At 38.5% G+C, this 23,709-nt stretch overlaps 2 protein-coding genes and 2 long non-coding RNA genes across 4 annotated transcripts in view; all 4 read left to right on the plus strand.

The window, feature by feature from the left end:
* LOC118232246 (B-cell receptor CD22-like) overlaps nucleotides 1-4,792 on the plus strand; it is a 282,573-nt gene extending 277,781 nt beyond the window's left edge. Inside the window, exon 7 of the mRNA XM_035427045.1 lies at nucleotides 4,200-4,792. Within this exon, the coding sequence (XP_035282936.1) occupies nucleotides 4,200-4,266 (67 nt within the window). The 3' untranslated portion in view covers nucleotides 4,267-4,792. The remainder of the gene's footprint in view (nucleotides 1-4,199) is intronic.
* LOC118232142 (basement membrane-specific heparan sulfate proteoglycan core protein-like) overlaps nucleotides 1-23,709 on the plus strand; it is a 1,449,502-nt gene that overhangs the window by 873,302 nt on the left and 552,491 nt on the right. The window lies entirely within an intron of this gene.
* LOC118232623 lies at nucleotides 6,471-7,488 on the plus strand. The gene is made up of 2 exons (XR_004766356.1): nucleotides 6,471-6,696; nucleotides 7,090-7,488. It is a non-coding gene; the product is annotated as an uncharacterized LOC118232623 (long non-coding RNA).
* Nucleotides 15,465-16,940, plus strand: LOC118232641. Its single transcript, XR_004766362.1, has 3 exons — nucleotides 15,465-15,608; nucleotides 16,119-16,182; nucleotides 16,903-16,940. It is a non-coding gene; the product is annotated as an uncharacterized LOC118232641 (long non-coding RNA).

Below are 23,709 nucleotides of genomic sequence, written 5' to 3' on the forward strand. Positions count from 1 at the left end.
GTGTGCGCGTGTGTGTGTGTGCCAGAGGGGATGGGGAGTGAATTACACCATTGAGAGAATCTGTGCCTTAAAGGGGTTTTCAGTAGACATGAGCTGCACTTACTCATATCCCAAACCTTACACAGTGCAGAAAACATTCTGGTTTATTCACTGGAACAAGCCACAGGAGCCTGAGGACCTGTCCCAGGACCCAGAGTACTCTCACTGTGTGGAGTACCTGGGGAATAAGAACAGTGACTGCACTTTTAGAAAAAACCAGCTGAGAAAAAATGATTCAAAAACATACCGACTCAGGTTCTGGACTAACTGTGATCGATATACTGGAGAAACTGGTGTCACGTTGGAAGTCACTGGTAATTATTTTATGCTATAAACTCAGAGGATTCTCCTCCCACAAGTATGACTGGAAGCTTTATTACAGGTTTAATTTGCTGTTTGCAGGTCTACAGGTGATGGTGAATCCTGACACAGTCACAGAGGGACAGAGTGTGAGACTGACCTGTAGCACCACCTGCACTCTGACTGGCAGCCCAGCCTTCATCTGGTACAGGGACGGATCTCCTCTGTCCTTCACTGGTCAGAGTCACCAGTTCACAGCCAGCAGTGAAGATGCAGGCAGATACTCCTGTGCTGTAAAAGGCTATGAGCTTCATTCCCCTGCAGTGGCTCTAAATGTGAGATGTGAGTACCAGAGGCCAAACTTCTTCAAAACTCACAGTTTTGAAAGTTTTCAACTATAATTTTCAGCTAAATTGTAAAGATTATACTATGCTGCATGTAAACATTCTGTCATTATAGCATCGGATTAATCTTCAATATCTGGAAAAGTTCCATGATGCAATGATTTGAAAACATGACGTATGCCTGAGTCAGGTTTAAATTTCACACAAAACTACAAATCATTGTTCCCTCTTTCAGATCGTCCCAAGAGCACCTCAGTAGCAGTGAGCCCCTCTGGTGAAATAGTGGAGGGCAGTTCAGTGACTCTGACCTGCAGCAGTGATGCCAACCCACCAGTGCAGAACTACACCTGGTATAAGAAGAATGACACTGCTGGAGTCTGGCAGGCAGGATCTGGACAGAGTTTAAACTTTTCTAACTTTAGATCCTGGAACAGAGGACAGTACTACTGTGAGGCACAGAACAGATTTGGAGCTCTGAATTCTACTGCTATACTGGTCACAGTGCAAGGTAGGACCAGAACATATTTCATACGATATTTTATCTGACGCTGATTATGATCCAGAGGCTAAAAAGCAATGCTGATCATGTTATTGGTGCTACAATCCGAACCGGATCATGGTAGATAATGATGATGAGCAGTGTAACTAAAAGTATCATGATGCCAGCATTGAATTCAGTAAAATTCAAATGTACAGAAATTTCTAGTAAAGGTAGGCATATATGGGGTGTATTTAAACATTTATAAACTTTCGCCTTAAGGACCATGGTGAGGCATGTTGTGAAATGAACACTGCTATATCATAACTGACAGGGCTACATCTCTCTGACTTTGCTTAGGAGGTCAGTCACTGATCGTGGCTGCAGCTGTGGGAGTGGCTGAAATTTTGGCTCTTGTGTTTCTGGGTGTGTGCCTGAGGTACGTGGTTGTAAATGAGTTGGTTTGTAGTCACTCCAGTGTGAATTACTGAATGTCTGATTTAGACTCATAGTTTAAAACGAGTGTACATTTTTGTGGAATGTTTTTGTCAAGCATTAGCTACGTTACATCATGCTGATGCCATACTCCCCCTCTAATGTCTGATTAGTGCTTAGACCACTGCATTATTAGACATCTTGTTTTATTGAGATGTCAATTTTATAAACTCTGACTGATGCGTTTTTGTGTCCCAATTAGTTTATCAAACCTGTATGATGGGGTAACAGAATCCCCTAAAAGCTTGTTCTTAATATGAATCATGTGGACAGTTACAGACCATAACAAAGTCTTGTCGAGCGCATCAATTTGCCCATGAGCTCCAGTGTTGGTCTGAATAAAGCAGAACTACATTTACTGGGCAGGAAGAAATCTCTTATAACTCAGGCTCATTTCTTGTAACCAAATGACATCTGAATAATAAAAAATATACACATACATGGGCACTATTGCCTCAGCAATACACATTATTAAAACAAAAGCAAAATGCTGTTTATACAAGAGGGGGCTGTTTAAAGATTTGTCTGAAGGTAGATTTTACTTTTTATTTTTCTTTCTTTTCTGAATAATCAGGAGGAGAAAATCAACAAATGAGACAGAAGGGGACAGGCCGGTGAGTTAATGAAATCAGTCTGCATATGTGCATACATGTATTTATCTACGAATGTAACATAATTTTGATAATGCATAATGCATTCTTTAAGCAAAAACGGAAATGTGGTTAACACTGTCTATAATGCCTGTCTATAATACATTATATACTTATAATACATTAAGATCTGCTCATAATACAGTATAATTAGAGTTATGAAGATTGATTAATACTCACAATGCTTTATAACAGTAATCGTGAGACATGATTTATTTATTTATATAGCACCTGTGTATTGCTAATGAGGATCCTAAATAAATAAATAAACCTTTCTTACAAATAAGTAGAAAGCATAGCAGTGTGTGCCATGTGACCTTGAAGGTTTATTAGATTATGTACAGATTTACTGTATGAGGTTATGATCTTCTATGTGTGCTGACATTCTTAATGGAAATATTTCAGGAGTTAATTATGTGTATTCCCCTGTTAAGGACAGTTTCATTTTCTCAAAAGGGGTTGCAGTATGTGACAGTAACGTTACACAGTACAATACTGCTTATGCGCATGTAATAATCTGTGCATTACATACAGAGCCAGGGACACTTGTTTCCAGTGAATAAATACACACAGATTATTGTTGTGATGGTGGTTTATTGCTATTGGTTATTGCAAATATATGCTTTGGAATTAAAGAAGTACTTCAGAATGCAATCTTTTCAAAATCTTATGAAAACCCACTGTAAAACAGGTCATGATAGAGACAAGAAATCATATTAAGTGTATTAAGTTTGTCTGTATGTTTTTAAGTATGTCTGGTTCAGTTGATATTGAACTGCTGATGGCATGTATTTGAAAATAAAACATTGATTCATTAGCTGATTTTTTTATATCAGGTTAAATGCATATTTTGTCGTTAATGGGGGCGAGTAGCTCACTCCAGCTCTGAGGAGCTCACTGAAATGAACAGGAACTTTCTGTGGAACTTTCCCATCCTTCTCCTGCCTCTTTTCTTTACCCTGCAGGGGAATAAAAGCCCCATTTTTGGCAACGTCTCAGGGATGGCAATGAGTCACACTGGAACACAGGGTACGGACAGAAACGACGGTGAAGTTCCCCTCTACTCCTCTGTTCAGCCCGCTAACACCCGCAACCAGAGCGTCTCACTGGATAGACCAGAGTGTCTCACTGGATAGACCAGAGTGTCTCACTGGATAGACCGGAGTGTCTCACTGGATAGACCAGAGTGTCTCACTGGGGAGAGCTGAGATTGTTGTGCTGTGATTTATGTTGGAAACAAAAACACAAAGAAGTATTTAGATTCTAACCATAGTAGATGTGTGACATTTACATCAGCGTGTACAATATTAAAAATGAATGGTAGCCAAAAAACGTGCATCCATAACACTTGGTCATGTAAGCATGTACAAAACAAACCCTGGAAACAAAAATACAAATGAGCATTTCTGAGATTCCAATATTTCTCAGTACATCTGTAACAGTTTATATATTTATGTGTTTGTAGGACCGGGTGTTGCCTTGATGCACACTAATTCTATATTTTGGTTATTTGTTTGTTGCAGTCCCAAAGCCCAGTTCAAGTATTTTAAAATGTTGTAATCTCTCGCTGCTACTTTGCTAAGAACTTCTCTGCCTGGTCAAAAAGAAGAACGTGGTAACACGAGGACTGAATGTTCCGCTGATCTAGATTCATCATTTGGTTTGTTCTGCTTGTCAACTTCCTTCTCTTTTCATCTCCTTGCTGTGTGACATCACAGTGATGTAATGTTTTCCAAAATTCCAGATAATTATTCTGTGGCTAAAGCTTCTGCTTGTGCTTTATGTTGCAAGGTGTGTCTAAATGTGATAAAACCTCAGGCAGGATTGACTTAAATGAGAATGAGAATGTCTGTGACTTTAATAGAGTCTAAATGCGCTGTTTTCTCCATGCAGGTCACCTGCACCATCCGTAAAGGAAGACTGTGTTCTCTACAGCACACTTCGAAAACTGGACAAGTGAAAATAAACCAGGAAGATATCTTGCTTCATAAACTGTGGACCAATGCTGGTTATTCAGTGTAAGTTTGGACATTTCTTTTGAATGTGTGAGTTTTTTCTTGAACTTTAAACAGCAGATTGTCTGCAAAGTAAGGCGGTACGAACCAAACATTTCCTTGACTGGATGATACATTTTAGAGTATTTATTAAAACCAGTGAACATAAACTCTCCTCATGAACTCAGGTCACATGACTGTGCCTTTGTCACATGACCAGGATGACTGTGGTTATTGGGTCTGCAAAGATGTGCTCAGAATGGATCATTCCTTTGGCATTCTATCAACATTTACATGCATATCATCTCATGTCTTCATATTGTACACAAAGTATTATCATGATGTTGGTGACTGAAAGCCATTATCATTGCTGAATGTATTCGTTGGCCAAATGTACTGGAGAAATGGGCTTTATATGTAATTCAAAGATTATTATTATTATTTTTATTAATACTTGTATAACATTTACTATTACAGACATTCTTGTGCACATTTTGTGATTATATTATGCTTAATACTGAACTGATCCCATGTAGAGAATAAACTCACATAATTTAAATTCGTTCTTCACATTCATAGTGTTATTTATTTTTTTTGGTTTTTGTATGATGAAACGTACCATTAATTTTTTAAGCAATCATTCAATGAAACAAACAAAAAAAACATATGCTTGAAGAATTTTGTGAGTAGACCATGTACTGTACCATGGTGTTACCCCCTGAGTTCTGTTGATGGAATAGAACATGTGCAGGTACAGCACTAAATGGGCCTTTGACCCTCTGACCTTTAAAAAAAAACATCTCACAGGGTCTGCAGGATTTTCAAATGAGAAAAGGCTAATATATATATCTTTAAAAAAACTTTAAAAAAAAGAAAAGAAAAAAAAAGAATCTGCAACACCCAGATTCATGTAGGTCACACTTGCTGTTTGTGGCAGTGAAATTAACCTCAGGAGGAGAGATGAATGCAGTGCACCTTTTCTGCCTGTAGATGACACTATTACTGCAGTATATGAGTCCTGTATGAACGTTTCAGATCAATTTCTTGCAAGATCTTTTACTAAACTGAATTAAATAATCTGGTTTAGGTAATGGATTTTGCATGGAGCTCCTGAAGTATGTGTGTTTACCTGTGCCTGATGCCTATCACACCTTTTACAGTCTCATTAAAATTAATCTCTGCTGATTTTACAGACTGATTATACTGTACATGTACTGGAATAGGCCAAGCCTCAGGCCTTAGCAACAGTTAGCAGATAACTAGTAGATAACTAGTTAACTAACTAGCTTACTGCTGGTAGCTATAGTGCATTTTGCCAATGCAGTCACAGATGTTTCAGTTCAGTCATGCACATGCTGGAAGCATATTTTTATTCATTATTGCTTTTTTATATCTCAGGAATATAATGGTCATTTTGCTAGATACAGATGTACTGACATATATCTATATTTTGAAAACAGAAACAATGACTGTTATTTTGACATCTGTGAATGGAAGAAAGGTCTCAGCTAAATTGATACATGTGCTTATTTATGCGCATGCGTGCACATGAAAGTGTGTGTGTGTGTGATTATATCTGTTTGCAAGGGCATGTGTATTCAGGAATACTTAAAAATGCAAAGTTTGACTTCATTACTCTATTTATGTCAGAATGATTACTATCTGGAATCATTTTTGTAAACATAATCGTTATGTTTATTTTATAAGCGTAATATGCAAACATAAACATAGTTACAAATGATTCTGATGAAGAGCAGCCGTTCTCATTGATATTGATATTCTTCTTTATCTCTTCTTTTTTTTAATTTTTTTTTTATATCTTCTTTTATCTCAATTTCAATGACACAGTGGGGCATGAGAAATGAGAATTACCCAGTCTTTTTTAAAAGGCACTACTGGTCCAATCCATACACAAAGCAAACGACTGTGTTCATTTTCTTCAACCGTTTTTATCTGATAAAATCTAAAATGTGCATGACTTTTAGGAAAAAAGGGGAAGTGAGTCAGTTCTGCAACAGCACATTCTACTTTTATATTTAGTGTGAAGCACTTCCTTTGCAGTCACATTCAGCCACACTGCTCTGTCTGTAAGGCTGTTTAATACTAATGGCTCATTAGCAAAGCACTGAGGCCAGATCAGAACTCTCTCCTGGTAAGTGCATCATCATATCATTTCATTTAATCAAAACTATGTCACAATATTTTGTGGTGCAAGAAGATTGAACTGGGATAAATCAAAAAATAAAATGTATTTTCAGACTAGAAATGATTGTTGTTTCTTCCATACAAATATCAATTGTCAAGTAACATCCTGTCTGAGTCTTTGCTGTCTGGACTGTGTGAGCTCTTCATAAAAAAAGGAGTATTTAGGGACATTAGCAACACAAACTCACTGTGTGCTCTTGTGTAGTATTTGTTAGTCTGGTATTTTTACTAATAAATAGAATACTCTGAGAGTTTCTATTTCTACTGTTCATTTTCACAGTGTAAATAATAATCAAGACCTGTATATGAGTATTTGGATAAATATTTTCAATCTGATGCAGCCATGCTCTTCAATACCTTGTTGGGAATCGTTCTCTCTGTGTCAGGTGAATTGCTTGTGTGTGTTTTTCCAAATGTTGTTCTGATGTTTCAGTCTACATATACAGTATTTATCAGCATGTGTTCCTATTCATTAGTCTCCCTTCATAAACTCAATCAGAAGCAACAAAAGTGAATGCAGTTAAAATGCATTAAAGAATGTAAATAATTAATATAAAATAATGTTCTACAGTACATTAGTTTAGAGTAGTGCAACATCGCTCATCTGAGAAGAGAGGGGATATAAGATAAAACTGATAAGATGAAGTTCCTCTTCATACTCAGCATTGAAACTGAGACAGAGGCATGATATAAATATCTGTGGCACGTTTAAATTAAAACCAGTTTGTTTTCACTGTAAGCAAAACATAACAGTTTTCAGCCAACGGTATACGCAGACACTCGCTCATATCTAGCTTGGTTTGCTACTACATTCTAGCAAAGCTAGTTACTAAGCAAGACTTCCTGTACCTGCGAATCTCACATTGATAGGAGGCTACTGCCATCTACTGACATAAGTTAGTATTGAAATACAAGTACAATTATTGATGTTCCATAGTTTTGAAGAAGTTAGGTGCACTTGTTTTAAAGTTTTGTTAATTGTATCCTTTAGCTGTCATGTTGCCAACACATCTGTGTTTTAAAGGATTTCTGAGCAGTGTGTTTGTGTGTGTGAGTGTTTGCATGAGTGAATTTGTGTGTGTGTGTGTGTGTGTGCGTGCATTTGCATATGTGTGCGCATGTGTGTGTGTGTGTATGTATACTTGTGTTTGTGTGTATGTGTGTGCATGTGTGTGTGTGTGTGTGTGTATATATGTATACATGTGCATGTGTGTGTCTGCGTGTGTATGTGTGTGTGTGTCTGCGTGTGTATGTGTGTGTGCGCCCGTGTGCGCGTGTGTGTGTGTATTTTTCAGGTGTTCTGAGCCAGAGGGGATGGGGAGTGACTTACACCCCTGAGAGAATCTGTGCCTAAAAGGGGTCTTCAGTAGACATGAGCTGCACTTACTCATATCCCACATCTCACACAGTGCAGAAAACTTTCTGGTTTATTCACTGGAACAAGCCACAGGAGCCTGAGGATCTGTCCCAGTACCCAGAGTACTCTGACCGTGTGGAGTACCTGGGGAATAAGCACGGTGACTGCACTTTTAGAATAAAGCAACTGAGAGAAAGTGATTCAGCAATATATCGCTTCAAGTTCCTCACCGACCGTTATGGTGGAAAATGTACTGGTCATCCTGGAGTCTCATTGACAGTTACAGGTAATTCTAAACTTGCTTTTTATATGATTAACTGGCAGTACTCCTAATCATTTTCTAATAGAAACAGAATGGTCTTTTTATCATGTTGATTCTTGTGTGCAGGTCTTCAGGTGAAAGTGACAGAGAATGAGGCACAGAGTGTAACACTGACCTGTAGCAGCACCTGCACTTTGAGAGGCAGCTCAACCTTTACCTGGTACAAGAATGGAAAAGCTGTGTCCCCTATCAAAATAAATACTCCCTCAATTTAGCCAGCACTCATGATACAGATCTCTACTCCTGTGCTACAGGAGGAGTCACTTCCCCTGCAGTCAATGTGAAATGTGAATGTCTGCCCACCTTCTGTTTTACTGGGTAATAATGCATGCAGGTCCGGCCCGAGGCATAAGCGAACTAAGCGGCTGCTTAGGGCCCCCGTGGCCACCAGGGGGCCCCCCATGTGGGATTCATCCCTTATCGCAAAACCAGTGGTAGTAATTTAAAACGGAATGACAACCAAATATTTCATAACAATGTAATGTAAGACAGATTTTACAAAACCCAGGAAGAGGATTTGTCTGTCCAACTATGCTGTCCAAGCACAACATCTTACATCTCTGTATAGTGCAAAGGCGTAAGGTGCTACATTGCCAGTTTAAAAAAGACGCAGGCATGTCTGAATTGTCATGTGCCTTCTTTGTTAAGAAAACATTGGGTAGCATTGCTTTGGAATACCGCTTCTTTAATTTCGGTGAGGAAAGATAGCCTATATAGTTTGTAGTACAGTAACCTGGCGTCATTTTGATATCAATACTTTTAATCGCCTAGATTTAGCCAGTTTGAATGCATGACTTTTAGACAGTGCTTTGTATGTGTGAGTAACTTAGCATTCTTGTACACTGAAAATGTGTTTATTATGAGATAATACAATGCCCTGTAGATGGCGGTATCACCCTGTATCAGCCACCAGATAATTTTTAAAAGAGTGGGAAATGACTGCATGTTTTCACCACGTTATGCCAGCCAATCCAGAGAAAATTTGGCTGACGACCAACCACAAGAAATGTAACAAGTAATGTTAGTTGTCAATAGAAATGTATTTGAGTAAAAAGTACATCATTTCTTTATCGATGTATTGGAGTAGAAAGTGAAAGTTGCCAATATTGTTCATACTCAGCAAAAGTACAAAGTTTCCAATATCCTACATAAGTACAGTAACAAAGTACATGTACTTAGTTACTTACCACCACTGTACAAAAATAACAAAACAAGCATTTTGGCACAAGCAATGCATGGCCCTAATCCTCCTAGTGACCATCAACTTTCTGCTCATGTTTCCTTGTGTTATTGATATTATTAGTGCACATTATGTCCATAAAAAAAAATCATTTTTATCACCTTGCTGGATTTTCTAATGTAGAATAGAAGTGTGTTGAGTTACATTCTGTTTTCTTTTTTAACCCACTCAGGTTTGAAGGTGGATATAAATTCTGAACAGTGTCAGGGGGAGAGACAGTGGAACTGACCTGTAGAGCAACCTGCACTCACCTGACTGAGAGCAACAGCTTCATCTGGTACAAGAATGAGCAGCTTCTGACTGAAGACTCCAGGTTCTACCAGTCCTATAGAATCCTTAAATTCAGACGTGACGATACGGGCAGGCACTCCTGTGCTGTAAGAGGCAATCAGCATCTTGTTTCCCCTGCCGTGACTCTCAGTGTGAGATGTGAGTGTTTGAGGTCACATTTGTGTATTTTGCATTCATTTATGCACAAGAACCAAGAGAACAAGCATTCCATTATCAGACAGATTGAGGTTTTGGGGTCTCAGTTGACTTCAATCTTTAATTGAAATGAAATACTGGACCATTTACAGTAATATGCATTCATACATTTATTGTTGGTGCAGTACAATGTGGAATTCTGTTGAATAACTCAGTATATTGTGGTATTGTATTTCTTCTTCTCACTCAGGTGTAAAGGTTGAAATGAAATCTAGCACAGTGAGTGAGGGAGTGAGGGTGACATTAACCTGTAAAATCACCTGCACTGACCTGACTGGCAGCCAAACATTCATCTGGTACAAGAATGGACAATCTCTGTTTTACACCGCCCAGAAATATCAAAATCATAACTACCTTCAGTTCAAAGCCAGCAGTGGAGATGCAGGCAGCTACTCCTGTGCAGTTAAAGGTCATGAGAATCTCCTGTCCCCAGCAGTGACTCTCTGTGAGTATTTGAGGACAAACTCATTTATTTCACTTTACTGAGTCTCATTTGTTACTCATTTTGAAAAAGCGGTGATGCAGTTGTACTTTAATGTACCGATAAAAGACATGAGAACTGGACAGAAGAGCAACCTGCAGATAGGAAATGGAAGTTATTATGTTTAGAAACGATATCGGATTACGTTAATTCTAAAAATTGAAAGAAAGATGGCATTGCAATAATAGCAGTCAAGCAAAACGACGCATTGGAAACATTTAGGAAAAGGAAACATACTTTAACTGAGGTAAGTGTGAGATCTAAATAAAACTGCAGGACCTGTTATTTCCTCTTTCAGATCCTCCTAAGAGCATCTTATTATCAGTGCGCCCCTCTGGTGAAATAGCGGAGGGCAGTTCAGTGACTCTGACCTGCAGCAGTGATGCCAACCCACCAGTGCAGAACTACACCTGGTATAAGAATAATAGAGCTGTATCCTCAGAGACAGGAGGACCAGTGGACAGTTACACCATTAAAAACATCACACTGCAGGATGCAGGAGAATACACCTGTTAGGCAGGGAATGGGATTGGGACAAACATCTCTCCTCCTAAACGTCTTGATGTGCAGTGTGAGTATATCAGTGCATCTCAGCATCAAACACAGAGAACAGAGAGTCAGGATCTCCTCAGTGTCTTTGGGAAACTTCACAGCAGTAAGACACAGAGTAAAGCAGACACACTGGCCAGTGGAGGAGAAATCTAATAAAGATATAATTGATTTAACATGATGAGTAAGCCAGATGATACGGACATCTCATAAGTGAAACAAGTAGTCATTCTGAGTTTGCACAGGGCAAACAAACATACCATATGTACTGTAGATGTTTTATACCAAATAATAGTTACTCTTAATACACCAAGCAAACAGGTTTGTGTGTTTCTTTTTCTATTTTTAACCTTTCTAAATAATGCTAAATAAAATTGCTTAACTAAATACTGCTGTCATTATTGAAAGCTTATTTAACCTGTGTCTCAAGGCCATTTACCAACCCCCATGAAACAATGCAGTATATTCTACTCATTTCCAAACAAAGAAAACATTTGCAGTGTGATATTTCAGCTTCATTTTAAACTTTCCTTTGCAATAAATGGTTCTGAATCTATTTGAGACAAATCACAGAGATTGATAAATTATATGGAATTTAACACATTTCTCTATTGATTTTAGATGCTCCCAACAACACCTCAGTATCAGTGAGCCCCTCTGGTGAAATAGTGGAGGGCAGTTCAGTGACTCTGACCTGCAGCAGTGATGCCAACCCACCAGTGCAGAACTACACCTGGTTTAAGAAGAATGACACTGGAGCCTGGCAGGCAGGATCAGGACAGAGTTTGAACTTTTCTAACTTTGGATCCTGGAACAGAGGACAGTACGACTGTGAGGCACAGAACAGTCTTGGAGCTCAGAATGCTTCTGCTCTGCTGGTCACAGTGCAAGGTAGGACCAGAATTTATTATTCATTTATGTGTTAATTGATCTCAAGATTCTGAGATGCTGTTACTGTATGTTTTAAGTTGTGGATTTGCTGACTAGGCCTATGTCATTTGAATGACAGGAATAATCCCATAAACTACGCAATCTTATTGTGGTAGTCAGAGCAGAGAGAAAGTAAAAGTCGTCCCCAAATATTTTGTTCCAATCATAAGGATTTGCTCATTAGCACAATTATTCAGCCAGGAGGAAAAACTAATTAGTGAAATCAGCTGGATGAGTTCATGGGCAGAAGAAACACATGGCAGGGCTTTACTTTCTGACCCCTGGAGTCATAGTATCTGAATCATAGTATCACTCACTACAGTGTATGGCCTAGACCACAGGAGCCATCATCCAGATTAGAAAGCATGACTCACTTGCTCAGAACCTCCAAGCACTACTCTACAGTTCATAAAACATCTCAGAGAATAGTTCTGATCTAGGATCAGTTTTGTCTTTAGGCCATTATGGATGAAGCTTGGATATGAAGAGAGGAAACATGATCTGAGATCAGTTCTCTTACTCTGAAATACTCTATGAATAGGGATGAAGGTCAGTTTTGGTTGGAGTCCAGGGAAGGCTATAGTCACCTGCCTGAACCCTCCCCCCCCAGGCTCTTTTCATTTTCAGACCAAGTGAACTCAGTTCCCGTATGGAACAGTTAAGCATACTGTTAAAATTTAAGATCCCACTAAAATGGACGAACTAAAGCTTCAACAGATGCACCAGGGACATATTAAACTTATGTAGAGGTCTCTGGTAACTTGTTCAGCCCTTCCCAATGGGAATGCTTGTATTTGACATAAATTTTCATGTTTGTAGTTCATATACAATGCAAGCTATTTGCTTCTTTTTGGTTTATACCTCATAGAGTACATCGCCACCATTTTGATTGTGTTATATATATATATTTTGGGGTCTACACACCTATCTCATGTTTAACTGTGATTTAATTGATTTTTTGAGTGTTGCATTGACCTTCCTACCTTTACGCATGCATTTATATTAAACAACTCTGGATTCAAGTCTCTGGTAGATAAATGTAAACTGAAATGCTATCTCTGTTTATTTGCAGCAGTAGATAGGACAGCGCTTGTATGGATGGTTGTTGGACTCACAGTGGCTTTTGCACTGTTTGCTATCATTGTGTGCACAAGGTAAATGTTTGTAATGCAAAAGCATCTGGGTACCAATCATCACTGAGAAGACATGATTATAGAAATTCACCATTAGATATCAGAGAGATATGCAGTATTTTTACTAATTTGCCGTTGAATTCAGAGGAGCAGGTAGGAATGTTATGACCAAATATCATCTGGGATGGCTGATCCACAGCTCCTGAAGATCTGTTACTCACCCCCCCCCCCCCCCCCCCCCCTTCCCCCTTTTCAGCAGGAAGAAGAGCACCAACAGAGAGAGACGGAGGAGCAGACGCTCTCGTACTGTAAGTAACAAGTTCCCACCTGGATATTCTCACCATTATAACCGTACCAGCCGTTCAGAAAAGCAAAGGCCAGTTCTGTGTACATGCTGTATTTTTATGAAACTACAAAATCAGTAGGTCTGTGCTGGGCAGAAGACACAAAGCACAGATACACACCAGGCAAGTTACAGTTCATCCAGTTCATCACTGTGTGATGCAGTCATTTTCAGTCTTCCTCCTTATTTTTATTGGTTTACACTATTGAGGAATATTCCCCACTTAACTCTCAATATGTTGTAATTGCATCTGTGGATATTATTTAGTATGATTTTTTAACATGTGAAAAATATACTTCTGTAATGTAAATTCTTCAAGTGATTCTGTGATATATAATCCACTAAATCAAGAAAGGAATCCATGCAATCCTTGCATGGATAGGGAATGCAAGGGACTGTGTGGCCACTCTGGTTCCCTTTTAACAGTGCAACTGGAGGCGCACTTATGTGTGACTGAGTCTCTTCCTGTGTCTCACCTCAGAGCAGAGCCTTCAGAGAGTGACAAACGCAGCCAGCGACACAAACTCTGCGCTTCAGAGAGCTGACGAGGCCTCAGTGTGGGATTAAAACACACAGAGGAGAGAATCCGCAGAGAATGAGAAATGGTGGAGATCAGGGTGAAAGAGTCTCCTTTTGTCTTTAACTTTACAGAACTGCTGTCTGTTTCTGCTAGTTTATCCATCTTATAAAGAGCAGTTGGTGGAGGATTTTTCCCAAAGTACTGTAACCCTGCATGTTCATGTAACCCTGCTGCAACATGCATGTTCATGTAACCCTGCTGCATACATGCTCCTGTGACACCGTTACACGTTTATATAACCCTGTTACACACACGCTCATAACTCATGTATATGCGCATGTATTCTCTCTCATTGAATGGGAAGATTATAATGCAGATTAATGCAGATTGTAATCTCCAAACTCAGGTAACTTTTAAAAGCAAGGTCCAACATCTTTTAAAACAGTGTTTTAGCTTTACATTTTACATTGCCTTGTTGTATTGACCCCATTTTTACTTTCTGTCTGGTTAGCTGTTTGAAATAATGTATCTTTGTGTTTGTTTTCTTTACATGCATTGTTTTATTATGTCTGTCAATATATTATGATTAATTTGAGCATTGTAAAGCACTGTGAACCTTGAACCTCTGTTTTGATAAAGATTATCATTATTTTCTTTACATGGCCATCATGTTTTGCCTGCAAACGCCGGCCCCCCCAAAGAAAATAAAATAAAATAAAATAAACAAATTAAATAATATTCATATAAATTCCATTTTATTCATGTGTTGGCATCTATTTCATTTCCGTGAAATGTGAAATATACAATAATCCAATCGGCTGTATGTAGTAAAAATCATCTTCATGAAGTATAAGCATTGAAATGCAACTAATTATGTGCATGAAGGACCGTATAACAGGCAAAGCTAAACCAAAGTTCTAAAAGGTCACATGAACATCAACCACAGAAACAGCGCTGCTTCACCGGACACTGAACTGTGGTGTGAAATAAAATAAAGAATAGAACAGGCTGCAGGAAGTGAGCAGCGCATTAACTGTCTGTCTTCAGGGTGGCACTCGTCTGAAATTAGGCATCTTCACCCACAGCCGCGCCCGCTACTCCTCTGCACAAAAGAGCCAAGCAGGGGCACCTCACAGTACCCGCTTTGGGGCACCAGAGCCGTGATACTTTCACAAAGATAACTACACCTGTCCGCGTTTTACAACTTCTGCGAAAGTAAGTGCAATCTTTATGTTGATCTGGGGGTTATAGGCTAGGCTACAGCAGCAAAATATTGTCATTCGCATTGGAACATGGTTTCCTCTTTTTATCTGGCTTTTAAAATACTGTTAACATATTTTACACAGCTGTGATGCTCATGTAGCTCTTTAATGTTTTTATATTAATTATTGGGTACCAATATGTCAAATTACACAGTGAAGTTGCATACTTGTAAAATAATCTTTGTTGTCTATAATTTGATTTTATATTGTCATTCTGCAACCATGCTAAACTGCATGAGCTGCTACCTGTCTTGGCCAGGACACTCTTGAAAAGGGAATTTTAATTTCAACAATAATCTCCTGGTTAAAGTAAAATGTAATAATAATAATAATAATAATAATAAATAAATAAATGCAAACAATTCTGCTTTAAGCTTTGCATACATCACAGTCAGTCTGCCATGTTCAGAAATATGAGCCTGTCAGCAGGGCCCTTTCAGACAATTAGAAAACCGTTAAGATCACACCTCCTCTACCAGCGTAAGTGCATGATTTAGCCCTGTTCTATTCTTAATGGCTGTTAACACATTTTTTCATTGCATTGTAAAATTATGTACATTGTTCAATAGAGTGCCTTGATAGAAGTTGATAGAAGACATTTTTGATTTTTGTACGCTTAAATTCATTGCATTTTTTTAAACAGTGGAGAAATTTAAGTACAGTGTTGTTCTCTGATCTACGGATTACAGCGAGTGCTTTATTCTGTGCTAATCTAGTGATCCTAATGGAGATCAGTCTCTCTCACTGCTGAAAGGTGGCTATGTGACCAGTGGGGAAAACATGCACAGCATTCGTTAAAACAGTAAATTATAAAAAAAAAATTAAAAAATAAATATATATATCATTGCATACTGAAAGTAACTCTTTCTTTTATTACTTTCCATGTTATCTGTTAAACACTGAATATCAGTGATTTTTTTGTGGAATTTTGGTTATGATTAAAAAACAAAAGGCAATAATATAAGTTATGTTTCTTATATGTATGTTCAGGCCGATGCAGCCATGCCCCAAACAACCTCAACAGTATTTTTGTAAGCCCTTCTCTCTGCCTCAGGTAAACAATTTAGTTACTTCAGTTCTGCTTATTAATGCCAGTTTACAGAGGTTACAATATCTATCAGAAGCTAAAATCTATTTAGAATTACTATGATTTGATTTAACCTGTTTAACTCATTAGACAGGGAAAGCAAAAATTAAAGACATATGTTACAGGAAATGACAATCTAAATCTTATACACACGATCACATACGTTGTTTAGATGCCCTATAGGCGGACATCTGTTTTAATCTACACTTGTATGTTGCATAATCTGTGTTTGTCGTTTGTCCGGTTATGTGCTGAGCATGCACTGACGCTTTTGCACGAATGATGTTCCTAACAGATAAATAAAGTTATTTTGAATTTTAATTTGAATTTGGTTTAGGGATTCTAGGCTGATCAGAATCTTTTTTCATTTGTTTTTACCATACATCTGCTGTGAAATGTAGAGAATAGAAATTATCTGAAGTTCCTGTTTATTCACAACTCTGCTACAGAGATGAATAGATTTCTTTGGCTTCATAACATGGGCAGAACTGTAAATGAACTACATTTACTGGTGTGCTCTATTCCTGAAGAAAATGATAGATTTTGCCATCATTTAAACTTTTGTGAGACTAAATTTTATTCTTGAAATAATGTGTGTGTGTGTGTGTGTGCGTGTCTCCTTTGCATAGTCCTCCAGGCCCATGTCTGAAGATATTACATTCTCATATTTTATTATAGTCTGCGCAGATTATAATCTCCAAACTCAAGTCACTTTTAAAGGTAAGGTCCTAGATGTTTTTAAAACAGTGTTTTAGTACTTAATTTTACATTGCCTTGTTGCATTGATCACATATTTAAGTTTCTGTCTGGTTTTAGATATTTGAAAGAATGCATATTTATATTTGTTTTCTTTACATATATTGTTTCATTTTGTGTATCAATGTATTAAGGTTTATTTGAGCATTGTAAAACACTGTGAACCTCGAACCTCTGTTCTGAAAAATATTATCATTATTTTCTTCATATGGCCACCATGTTTTGCCTGCATTCCATTTATTTCACGTGGGGATCAAGTTCATCTCTTTGAAAGATACTATAATAATACTATACAACAGGTTGTATGTAGTAAAAGTCATCTTTATGAAATATCAGCATTGAAACGCAACTAATTATGTGTATGAAGGACCGTATAACAGGCAAAGCAAAAGCAAAGTTCTAAAAGGTCACATGAACATCAACCACAGAAACAGCTCTGCTCCACCCCAACTGAACTGAGGTGTGGAATAAAATAAAGAATAGAACAAGCTGCAGGAAGTGAGCAGCGCTTTAACTGTCTGTGGTCAGAGTCACACTCTGGACCCCCAAACCACTGTCCACTCCTTTCATCTTCTGTGAAAGTACACTGTGTGCAATCTTTATGTTAATAAGCGGGTTATAGACCAAGCATCAGCAGCATTTCGTTGATGTTCCAGCTTCATGTCAAATGTCCAATGCATGAAACTTAAACACGACTGAGCTACATATGGTAGCAATGGTAAAGCATGCTGTTTGTGGCAGTAAAATTTACCTAGGAGGGATAGATGGATGCAATACATTCAATCTACCTGTAGATGGGGCAATTATTAAAATAGATGAGTCTTGTATGTACATTTCAGATCAAATTCCTGGAAGATCTTTTACTAAACTGAATTAAATAATCTGGTTTAGGTAATAGATTTTGTATAGGGCTCCTGAATGTATGGGTGTTTACCTGTGCCTGATGCCTATCACATCTTTTACAGTCACTTTTATTTTATCCTCTATTGTACATGTATTGGAATAGGGGTGGCATGGTGGTGCAGTGGGTAGCACTGTCGCCGCACAGCAAGAAGGCACGGGGTTCGAATCTCGGCTTGGGGCCTTTCTGTCTGGAGTTTGCATGTACCTCTGGGTACTCTGGTTGCCTCTCCAAAAACATGCAAATAGGCCAATTGGAGACTCTAAATTGCCCATAGGTATGAATGTAAATGGTAATGGACTGCATTTATATAGCGCTTTTATCCAAAGCGCTTTACAATTGATGCCTCTCATTCGCCAGAGCAGTTAGGGGTTAGGTGTCTTGCTCAAGGACACTTCGACACGCCCAGGGCGGGGTTTGAACCGGCAACCCTCCGACTGCCAGACAATCGGTCTTACCTCCTGAGCTATGTCGCCCCTATGTGTGAGTGTATGGTGTGTGTTCCCTGCGATAGATTGGCAGCCTGTCCAGAGTGTATTCCTGCCTCTCGCCCAATGCATGCTTGCATAGGCTCCAGCACCATCTCATGCTCAGGATAAGCGGGTATTGATAATGGATGGATTAATGGATGTATTGGAATAGGCAAAGCCTCAGATCTTAGCATCAGTTTGTGTTGTAATCCGGAATCATTTTTGTAAACATAGTAGTTTATTTTATAAGCGTAATATGCAAAAAAGAACATAATTATTGACATCTAAATTTCAATAATACAGTGGGGGCAAAGAAAAGAGAATTACCCAGTCTTTTTGAAAAGGCACTACTGGTCCAGCCCAGACACAAAGAAAACGACTGTATATTTTATTCAAACGTTTGTATCCGATAAAATCTAAAAATGAGTATCACCTTCAGGAAGTGAGTCAGATCTGTAACACATTCTACTTTTATATTTAGTGTGAAGCATTTTATATCCAATCATATTCAGCCACACTGCTCTGTCTGCAAGGCTGTTTAATACTAATGGCACATTAGCAAAGCACTGAGGCCAGATCAGAATTCTCTCCTGGTAAGTGCATTATCATATTATTTCATTTAGTCAAAATTATCTCACAGTATTTTGGAGTGAAAGAAGAAAACACTGGAATCAAATATGAAAATAAAATGTATTTTCTGGGTAGAAATTATCGCTGTTTCTTCCATACAAATAACATTCATCAAGTAAAAGGCTGTCTGAGTTTCTGCTGTCTTGCATCTGTGTGAGCTCTTCATCAAAGCCTGAACATTTATGGACATTAGCAGCACCTTAACTCACTGTGTGCGCTTGTGTAGTATTTATTAGTCTTCTGTAATATTTGTTAGTCTTGTGTAGTATTTATGCGAATAAATAGAATACTCTGACAGTGTTTGTTTCTGCCATTCATTTTTACAGTGTAAATAATAATCAAGACCTGTATATGTGTATTTGGATGAATATTATCAATTTGATGCAGCCATGCTCTTCAATGCCTTGTTGGTAATCGTCCTCTCTGTGTCAGGTAAATTGTTTGTTTTTTTTTTTCCAAATGTAGTTCTGATGTTTCAGTCTTCAACATACACAGCATTTATCCGCATGTGTTCCTATTTATTAGTCTCCCTTCATTATCTCAATCAGCAGCAAAAGTGAATACATTTATATTGCTTTAAGGAATGTATATAATTTCTATAAAATGATATTCTACATAATATATTAGTTTAAAGTAGTGCAACATTTCTCAACTGAAGAGAGAGGGGCAAAAGAGAGAACTTATAAGAAGTTCCTCTTCACACTCAGCTTTAAAACTGAGACAGAGGCATGATATAAATATCTGTGGCTTTACGAAATGATCAGAGCTGTTGACTGTGCATGTTGCATTCTTGGAATGGCAAAAAAGTATTTTGGTGCCACATATTTTGATAAAAAGCAGTTCATTTTCACTGTTAGCAAAACATAACAGTTTTCAGCCGAGAGTGTACCCAGACACTCGCTCTTAACTTGCTTGACATAATGCTACTTTTTAACAAAGCTTGCTACTCAGCAAGACTTCCTGCACCTGCGAATCTCACATTTATTGGCGGCTACTGCCATCTACTGATGTCAGTAAGTATTAAAATAGCTAACAAAGGGACAAAAGATTATGCAGTTAATTCGTTTGAACCTGCAAATTCTTATATCACTGAAAAAACAACCATATATATATATATATATATATATATATATATATATATATATATTATTGGAAGGTCCAAAATTATATCAACAAAACCAACCACAGATATCACCCTGCCTCCAGAACATATCAAGGGCTCCACATGTACAATTAGTGATGTACTATATAAGTTAGGTACAGTAGTTTTAAAGTTTTGTTAATTGAATCCCTTATCTGTCATGTTGCCAACACATCTGTGTTTTCAATTTGTGTGTGTGTGTGTGTGTGTGTATTTGTGTGTGTGCTTGTGTGCGTGTGTGTGTGTGTGTGTGTGTGTGTGTGTGTGTTTTTCAGGTGTGCTGAGCCAGATGGAACGGGGAGTGACTTACAGCCCTACAGGAGGAGTCACTTCCCCTGCAGTCAATGTGAAATGTGAGTGTCTGCCCACCTTCTGTTTTACTGGGAAATAATGCATGCAGGGCCGGCCCGAGGCATAAGCGAACTAAGCGGCTGCTTAGGGCCCCCGTGGCCACCAGGGGGCCCCCATGCGGTATTCATCCCCTATCGCAAAACCAGCGTTAGTAATTTAAAACGGAATGACAACCGAATATTTCATAACAATGTAATGTAAGACGGATTTTACAAAGCAGCCACGCCCCCCCCCCCCCCCCCACCCCGGGTCGACAGGATTACTTAGGGCCCCCGAAACCCTCGGGCCGGTACTGAATGCATGTCTGTATTTATGGTCAATCCTACTCCAGCAGAATAAAATATTCTCTGTTTAAGAACAGGAAACAGGAAAGGATTTTTTAAATTCACAACAGAGAAACAGCACACCATGCTGAGACACAATTTAGGGTTGATCATGAGCAGGGAGATCAAAGGTCAAAGCATATTATTTTAAAATTATAAATTTATTGTGAAAATCATGATCATATTGCTAATGCTTTGTCACTGTTGTTATGATGATGTTTTTATGAATGTATAATATCAAAGTATCACCTCTATTGAATGTATATTATACCAATTTTGTTGAATAACTCAGTATATTGTGTTATTGTATTTCTTCTTCTCACTCAGGTGTAAAGGTTGAAATGAAGTCTGACATAAGGAGTGAGGGAGTGAGGGTGACACTAAACTGTAAAATCACCTGCACTGACCTGACTGGCAGGCAAACAATCATCTGGTACAAGAATGGACAATCTCTACATTACTTCGAACAGAAATATCAACAAGATGACTACCTTCAGTTCATAGCCAGCAGTGGAGATGCAGGCAGCTACTCCTGTGCAGTAAGAGGTCATGAGAATCTCCCGTCCCCAGCAGTGACTCTCTGTGAGTATTTGAAGACAAACTCAAACATTTAACTTTACTGAGTCTCGTTCGTTACTCATTTTGAAAAAGCAGTGATGCAGTTGTACTTTAATGTACCTTTAAAAGACATGAGAACAGGGCAGAAGAGCAACCTGCAGATAATGATTAGGAAATGGAAATTATTATGATTAGAAACGATATCGGACTAAGTAAATTCTAAAAATTGAAAGAAAGATGGCATTTCTATCATAGCAGTCAAACAAAATGACTTATTGGAAACATTGAGGAAAAGGAAACATACTTTAACTGAGGTAAGTGTGAGATCTATATAAAACTGCAATACCTGTTATTTTCTCTTTCAGATCCGCCTAAGAGTGTTTTATTATCAGTGCACCCCTCTGGTGAAATAGTGGAGGGCAGTTCAGTGACTCTGACCTGCAGCAGTGATGCCAACCCAGCAGTGCAGAGATACACCTGGGTTCAGAAGTCTGGATCTGCATTCCAATGGAGAGGATCAAAACGGAGTTGCACAATTAAAAGCATCACACTGCTGGATGCAGGAGAATACTACTGTGAGGCAGGGAATGGGATTGGGACAAAAGAATCTCCTCCTGAACGTCTTGATGTGCAGTGTGAGTATATCAGTGCATCTCAGCTTCATACACACAAAGCAGAGAGTCAGTATCTCCTGAGTGTCTTTGGGTAACTTCACAGCAGTAAGACACTGAGTAAAGCAGTCACACTGGCCAGTGGAGGAGAAATCAGATATAATTACATTATCATACAGTGATGAGTCTGATAATACTGACATGTCTTAAGTAAAACGTGTAGTCATTTTGAGTTTGCAAAGGGCAAAAAAGGTACCACATGCTGCTGATCAACTTTAAAAAATGAAGTTATCATTATTAATGAAGATGCTAAAAAGACATCTAAATACTTCTGTCACTTTTTAAAACTTGATTCTGCTGTGTCATTTTCCAACTACCATAGAAAGCTACAGTATGTCCAGTTTATTTTGTAACAAAGCATGATATACTGGGATATTTACTCTAACAGGTTCTGCAGTCCTTTTCCTCACAAACCACACAATCTGTCGTTGTTAGAGGCACCAAGGCTTTATTGTGCGCTCAATACCAAAAACACAGAAACAAAACCAAAACAAAACACAGACGATAAGGACGGGGATTAGATGGCATGCCGCTCCCGCGTGCGTCTCTCATTCCAGCACCCCAGTCTCACTGCAGGCAGAGCATATATACTATTACCAATCAATTGTAATTGCAAACAGGCGTGGTTGTTAGCCAGCTATACTGCTCCCACTCTGCCTGCAGATGGCGCCCTAACCACACCACCCCTCCACATCACATTGTGAGATTTCAGCTCCATTATAAACATTACTTTGAAATAAATGTCTCTACTAATGTTTTGAGATGCAACACAGTGAGTGAGAATATTATAGAATTTAACACATTTTTCTAATGATTTTGATGTTCCCAAGAACATCTCAGTGTGACTTTTAATTAAAACTGCAAGACCTGTTATTTTCTCTTTCAGATCCTCCGAAGAGCGTCTCAGTATCAGTGAGCCCCTCTGGTGAAATAGTGGAGGGCAGTTCAGTGACTCTGACCTGCAGCAGCAGTGATGCCAACCCACCAGTGCAGAAATACACCTGGTATAAGAATAGAGCTGAACTCTCATGGAGAGGATCCAGTTACACCATTAAAAGCATCACACTGCGGAATGCAGGAGAATACTACTGTGCGGCACAGAATGTGATTGGGAGAAACACATCTCCTCTTATACGTCTTGATGTGCTATGTGAGTATTTCAGTGCATCTCAGCTTCAGACACACAGAGAATCAGTATCTCCTGAGTGTCTTTGGGTAACTTCACAGCAGTAAGACACTGAGTAAAGCAGTCACACGGGGCAGTGGAGTAGAAATCAGATATAATTACATTATCATACAATGATAAGCCTGATCATACTGACATGTCTTAAGTAAAACGTGTAGTCATTTTGAGTTTGCAAAGGGCAAAAAAGGTACCACATGCTGCTGTTCAACTTTTTAAAAAATGAAGTTATCATTATTAATGAAGATGCTAAAAAGACATATCTAAATACTACTGTCACTTTTGAAAACTTGATTCTGTTGTGTCATTTTCCAACTACCATAAAAAGCTACAGTATATCCAGTTCATTTTGTAACAAAGCATGATATACTGGGATATTTACTGTAACAGGTTCTGCAGTCCTTTTCCTCACAAACCACACAATCCGTCATTGTTAGAGGCACCAAGGCTTTATTGTGCGCTCGATACCAAAAACACGGAAACCAAAACAAAACAAAACACACAGGATAA

Source organism: Anguilla anguilla, chromosome 1, assembly GCF_013347855.1.
Source record: "Anguilla anguilla isolate fAngAng1 chromosome 1, fAngAng1.pri, whole genome shotgun sequence".
NCBI lineage: Eukaryota > Metazoa > Chordata > Actinopteri > Anguilliformes > Anguillidae > Anguilla > Anguilla anguilla.